The 6,863-nt window shown below is 32.4% G+C and overlaps 1 protein-coding gene and 1 long non-coding RNA gene across 3 annotated transcripts; both read right to left on the bottom strand.

The window, feature by feature from the left end:
• Positions 1-417: 417 nt before the first annotated feature.
• LOC141483380 (uncharacterized) lies at positions 418-2,682 on the bottom strand. 2 transcript variants are annotated; one of them, XM_074177991.1, is made up of 3 exons: positions 1,364-2,682; positions 667-1,068; positions 418-545 (listed from the first exon to the last, which is right to left on the bottom strand). In XM_074177991.1, the coding sequence occupies exons 2-3, from the start codon at positions 984-986 to the stop codon at positions 488-490; spliced, it is 378 nt and encodes a 125-aa protein (XP_074034092.1). In that variant the 5' UTR covers positions 987-1,068; positions 1,364-2,682; the 3' UTR covers positions 418-487. The 2 variants fall into 2 exon arrangements, with proteins under 2 accessions (XP_074034092.1, XP_074034098.1); XM_074177997.1 differs by lacking the exon at positions 1,364-2,682 and having other exon boundaries at positions 667-1,314.
• A 2,012-nt stretch (positions 2,683-4,694) lies between these two features.
• Positions 4,695-5,892, bottom strand: LOC141483383 (uncharacterized). Its single transcript, XR_012466060.1, has 2 exons — positions 5,414-5,892; positions 4,695-5,103 (listed from the first exon to the last, which is right to left on the bottom strand). It is a non-coding gene; the product is annotated as an uncharacterized lncRNA (long non-coding RNA).
• Between the last annotated feature and the right edge of the window lie 971 nt (positions 5,893-6,863).

Here is a 6,863-nt window from a genome sequence, read left to right as displayed (position 1 = left end):
GAACTTCCATTTCATTTGGGTGCCAAGTCCTCAGATGTCTGGAGAAATGTGAAACATCTTTGTCACAGAAAAAACAAAATATCATTTTGTCTTTATAGTGTTGCTTATCAGTTCTTTCTACTCCTTCCTGAAAAAAGAATTGAGAGATGCAGAAAAACGGATTGACTCAAAATGCCTATTTGTATTAGAATGTATTAGATAAAAGATAAAATTGGAATCACTGGCGTAGAAAAAAATTGAAACAAGTACTTTTCCCGATCACCAGGAATACAATACTCTCAACTTAGTTGGTTAAACTCGCGTTGAGAAGAATATTGTATTTCTGATAATTGGAAAAAGTGCTTGTTCTGGATATATTTAAATGAGACTGTTTATTGAAAAAATACTTTCAATGACAGATGATTTGTTCTAAACTTATCTATACATACTTCACAATCGTCCGTACGCTTGTGGGTAGACTTGTGGTTGACTTCTGATACAGCAGATTTCAAAGATTGTTCTGATGTTTTCTCCAGAATTTCAAAACTATTTTCGGATACAGGGATCTGAAAGAAAATAATTCTGTTTAGTTGACAGTTCAATAATTTTCCGTATGATGACCGAGGAGAGTGAGGTGAGCAAATATAAAAGTGTTAACATTTAATTTGGAATTTAATTTTCACTTACCTCGTTGATAACATTGCTTTCAATAGGATCATGAAACTTTTCAATTTCAATATCTCCAGAATAATGAGAATGATTTGTTGCATTCTGATTATCTTCGCTTCCGTAGTCATAGGGTTCCTTAAACATCTGACTCCCAAATGTGTATCGGAATTGGTAGGAGTTGCAGGAATGATCACTTTCCAGTGATTATCAGATTTTGTCAAAACATTGATGTCATCATTATTCGAATTTGTCTTGGTGGCAAATGCTACATTTTCTATTTCACTTGGTTTCAGAATGTGCTGGGATAATACATTAATTTTTTTTTGTGAAGGGGGCATACTTCGGTAACTCTGATGGAATGTTTGAAGAGTGCATCACAGAAGTTTCACAAATTTTAGTGTCGTCATTTGATAAGGTGATCTGCAAATAATGAAGTACATATTTGTTGAAAGGTAGAACTGGAACCTATCGCATATAATAAATCCAATCGTCAGAACTGCAACACTCTTCTTGGCGTGCGCTTCACCAACCAAGTTGACGCCTTCAGAAGGTGAAGTAGACTTGAATTCTGAAGAAGCCAATTTACTTGGTGAAACGTGCGTCGAGAAGACTGTTACAGTTTTGATGTTTAGGAGCAGTGCTCCTGGTTATATGTTTGTAAATTCATCATCTGCGAATGTGACAGATTTTGTGAATATAAGCAGTATGTACTCACCATCGTATTATTTTCCTTTTCATTACAATCTGAATAATAATGAAAATCATTTTCATGCTCATCGGAACATTACAGGTAATTTTCTGTCACTTCAGAAACGTAGAGGTAATTTTTATTTACTGTAGAATATCCTTCATTGTCAAAAATAATGGGAAGATCAGATATTCCATGTCGAATATTTGCAACATCTTCTTTTGGGGGGACTACAATTACTGGAAATTGAAAGTTATGGCTGAGATTTTCGTCCAAATTCATTCTGATCTCGTGATTTGAAAATTAGCATCTGATCATTATTTTCGTTGTTAAAAGGTATTTTCACTATTACGCATGACCTCTGTTGTAGATTTCGAACTATTCAATCTGCTTTCTTCATATTTCCTTTCCTTATCGGAAGAAATATTCTCATTTATGAAATAATCACTTGACCATTGTTTTTTCTTAGATTTTGTACTGTTTTTCACATCTTGGGTGTTCAGTCATTCGCAGCTAATGAAAGAATCTTTAAAGTTCTTTGGGACATGATTTGACCTCTGCATAAATATCTTTTCACTTTCCACCTTAGACACCCAAAACATACCCGTACCACAGCTTACTTACTATACAGCTGAAACACTCTCGGCGGCACCTTTGAAGTCGCAGTCTACGAGTAAGCGAGACAGAAGTATTGCTTTCTCTGTCGCACAGAGGGGAAAAGTCAGGGCCTGATTAAAACGATTATTTATTTAAGTAAAATTTTTAATTTCTGCCTGACAGGATCGGATTATGATTTTTTGAATCTTAATTTTAATATTACGATAAAACTAGGTTTGTATTTGGAGTTAATAAGGATTATTAAAAAATACATTACTCAAACTGATTTGGAAAATAATAAAATTTCGTTGTTATAGATTAAAAGATCTGGTGTGGGCCGACAAGGAGCGATTTATAAAATTATGGTCAGAATAATTACGATATTAGAGTTGTTATCTGTAACTTTACGAAAAGAATAGTGATTTATGAAAGTCGTTGATTGTGCAATAATGTTGTTCCTAAGGATTTAGCTTTAGCTATTCTTCTTGAATGCTAGGTCATTATTAAGGTCCTTTCTCAGCTAGCAAAATAATTAAGATTTTCGCGTCTGAATTTTAATGTTCGACAGAGTACTTACAATTTTGCATTTATTGCTTGTGACAGGCGCACAGTGATGCAGTCAATATAATCTCAGTTTTTTAGGGAGAAGGTCAAAATAATAATAAAATGAAGTTGTGTAGGTTAAGTTTTTAATAAGTTGTATTGCCCAATAATTGAAAACTAACAGGTGGAAAAGAAAGTAAATAAAAAATGCTTACTTATTAATAATACTAATGATTTATTAACAGTAATAAAGAATACAACATTCATTAATACATAAAAAAAAACTCAATAGACAAAAAATAAAATCAAAAATTTAATTACAACTTACGACAACAAATTATAATATATTTTGTAGCAATAAAAGTACCTACAGATATGTTACAAATTTCTCCATATTATTAGTTTATTTTTGTTGATATTTCTAAAATTACCATTTATTGTTTTTAAAGTGTAATATATTCTAACTCGTAAATATAATCTTACTACAAATTCTTTGGGGAAATATTTACAGGGATGGTTAAAAGACAAATGGTTACTTATATCTAAAAGAGTATTGCAAATATTACTTTTAGTTGCGAATTTTTCAAAGTTTTCTTGAAATATTTGCTCTATTTTACAAATTAGTTCCAGAAACTCGTCATTAGGCATTTGCAAATTTCCGAAGGTGTCCTTATTCGCATTTTCATATGCCTTAAGAAAACAGTAAAAAGATGAATCATCTAGTTCATCATGGTCTTTACTATAAGTATTGCAAATATCACAAGAGTGGATTTTTAACGCATTATTTAAAAGGTACCCACACACGTACCGTATAAATTTTTTTTGCAACATTTCATTATTTGAATAATGCATGCTATTTATTGCGTCTGTTTGTTCGGGTACTTTATCCGTTTCCTGAGATACAAAATCGTGTTTGCAGTCAGAAAGCCTTAAAAGCATCTGATCAGAATCTGCCTCACAGTTTTCTGTACCTGAATTAAGCAAGTTGACGCATTGCAATTTTCTAAATGTTCTGTGGAACTGTATTGCTGTTGGGTTAATGCAGTTCCCATTTTCACTTCTGATTTTACCGAAATGGTTCTCCAGACAGTCTTGGTTTAATCTTCGTGTAAGTATATAATCAAATCCTGCATTTTCCCGAAGATAGTAAAATAACTGAATAATACTGTTGATTGAAATTATAAGGCTTTTGATGAATTTAATTTTTTTGGTAATGCTCATATTATTTTTGTCTCGAATTTCAAGACTTTTAAAGAACGACAAACAATCCATTAGAAACTCTAATTGAAATGAGTTTGCTTTAAAAGCAGCATTATATTTTTTTGGGTTAAAGATTTGTGAGGAATTTAAAATATCAAATAGTTGATCTACTCTATTAACAAATTGAACAGTTTCAGTCGCTTCTGCGGGAAGGGAACCAAATCTAATATAAAAACTCATACCTACATGAACTGAGTAACTAAATACTTGGGTGGCAAGTTTTACCTTCATTTTTTGGAAACTAGTGGGATAAATATGAGAATCGGTTAATTTAGGTGCTGCTTTAACAGGTAATTTTTTATCTAACTCATAGAAGTCTTTAATATATTGCCACGAAATTTTTTTACCATTAACATAGAAGTCATATGCCATCAACATATTTCTCATAGCTTTTATAATATGTGGCACATCAAAGATGAAAAAGAGATACTGGTTTTCTAAATAAAAACCAGTATTTTCTGGAGATATTTTTAAAATATTTGACAATTTGATATTGTTGGACCCCATATCACAAGTAACTGCACAAACATTTAATCCCACATTTTTTAATTTTTGCACAGCTTCATTTAATAGGTTATGTAATAGGTTAGCAGGACAAGAAGTATGACATAAAAAATATGCTATTGGCTGTTTCCATTTGGAATAAATTCTTCTGACCATAAATACACTGGCAGTTAAAGTTGGTTTGAAAATTTTCTCCCCTGTATCACCCATTGCTAGCCCAATGATATAATCTTGATTACGCTCATAAAATAAATTGGCTTTTATGGACATTTCATCGAAGCACAATAAGCAATATTTGCTTTGGGCCTGAAAACTGTCAATCTTTTTTATTAATAAAATGAAGAACTCGGGATTATCTAACCCTGGTCCTATCCTAACTGCTCTGATTTCTTTTAGCAAAGTGTTAGGCGAGGGAAGGCTATATTTAGCCATAAAGTATTTTTTATACACTCGGGGACCAGCAAAATATATTGACAGACATTCAATTTTTAACTCTTTGCTATAACGTCTACCCTTTGGATGTTTATTCGCCTGTGATACTTGCATATTAACACATTTTGCAGTGTCTGGATTGCAAAATTTGAATGTTAGGGACATATATTCCTCCAAAGATATATTGTCTAAGTCATTAATTTTTTGACTCTCAAGTACCTGAACTCTTTCTCGTAAATATTTGTTTTCGGCAGTTATGGACTTGATGTGCTGTCTGTATTTAACCTTCCTTGGGGTATCGAAGGATAAATTGGCTGACGTTTGGCTAGAATTTGGAGATGTCAAAGGAGGAGTAACTGTGATTGGACTCACGGCGATTTCATGTTGAACCTCGGTTTTTAGTTCGGTTTCAACTACATTTGTCTGGTTAGCTGCAAAAATACATTTTATTTAACAAATAAAAAACAACTTAGGGGAATATGTACTCTTAAGCAAGGAACAATTTATTTCGTAGATTTTTTTATACAGGGCGGAACAAAAACTTTAACAAAACTTGACATGTACAGATATCATGCGATTTTTAGCTCATTTTAAAAGGTTAAAAAATCAAAAGGTTTTAGTCTTTTAATAGTGGGACAATTAAAATGAAAGCACTGTACAGTTATTTTTGGTTCACCCTTCGTTTCGCCCTGTATACAAAACATTAAGCTTTATTTTAAATTAAGAAACTATTTTTAATACCTGAATCAAATAGTGGAGGTGGAACCCCGCCTGGAACTATAACATTGTCATCTAGAAGTAGTATTTTTGCAGGAAGTTGCAAGGGCGGTGCACTATACGAATGATCAGTTCTGGAAGTACCCTCGAGAGACGGGAATAGGGTAGGAATTGCAGTGGTTACTAATCGTGTATGAAAGTGACTAGTGAACATCCTCTCTTCAAAATGGATTTCACATATCGAGTAACTTCGATGTAAGTCGATTAGTTTTCCAAACAGGTCCTCGCGATTGGCTTTCATTGCCCATATTCTGGGTCTGTAAATAAATAAAAACATTTTTAAACAACACCTCTATTTAGGGTGTCCTAGATAAGAATGAACTCTACAGGGATCTCATAAACGATTAGAGCTAAAGAGATGTTCAAATTAGGAAAAGTTGCGCCTCACTGAACCCTGCCGGATGATGTTTTAAAATTTGGAAAATTCTCATTACTTCCGAAGATATTTGGGAAATAAATAAAAGGGAAACATCCATCCCTATAAATTGAGACACAGAGTTCGAGTTAATCAGTCTAGTTGAAAAAACCAGACATCACTAGAAGATGGCAAATGAGACTTTGCCGAAACGTTGTGAAAATAATCCTTATGGGGAGAAAATACACAGAACACGGAGCGAAACCCGAGAAAAACAGCTCATCATACTTTATCCGTGAGAATCTTCGAGTTAACATATATATATATATATATATATATATATATATATATATATATATATATATATATATATATATATATACCGGGTGTCCCACATTTTATGTGACAGGCAATATCTGGTTTGTTGAAGGAGATACACAAAAATGTTTCATACAAAACTTTTAGGAGTTCATGAGAGCTATATTTTGATATAATTTTTAAATATACAGGATGTTTGGTGTAGGTGCTACAGACCAAAATTCCATTTTTTAAAATAGAACGCCCTGAATATCATTACATATTCAGATGCTACGTTAAATTCTGATATCATTTCATGTTTGGTTTTTGAAGTTCGGTTACGGCGTTGTTGAGTTATTACTTAAAATGTAAAGTCTTAAGAACGACTATTATTTTTAAAAATATCTCATACAATTATTCTCTCTGCATCAGATCACATGAAAATTAGTCAAAATTTTGGGTGTTCGAAGTAATGGTTTCAATTTTGAGTTGTGGAATTCAGTCAGGAATCATTTTGAATATTAAACAATTGCGAAATTGAAAGAGGTGTATTCGAATACAAATCTTTAATTAATAACAATGTAAATAATATAACTTGATAAATCATTTCATAAGAATGGTAGGTACCTACAAATAAGTCATAAAAATTGTTCAAAGTGATGCCCATTAGATATTATACAGGCTTCGAAACGTCGAATCACTTCTCTCGTACAAGTCGCTCTTATAATATCAGGCGTAATATCACTGCACGCTAGTCGAATT

This window comes from Leptinotarsa decemlineata, unplaced genomic scaffold (genome assembly GCF_025532065.1).
Source record: "Leptinotarsa decemlineata unplaced genomic scaffold, Ldec_3_MD MMD2_P_RNA_scaffold_14, whole genome shotgun sequence".
NCBI classification, from domain to species: Eukaryota; Metazoa; Arthropoda; class Insecta; order Coleoptera; family Chrysomelidae; genus Leptinotarsa; species Leptinotarsa decemlineata.
Note: the sequence above shows the minus strand (reverse complement) of the source record. Positions and strands in the feature narration are given on the sequence as shown.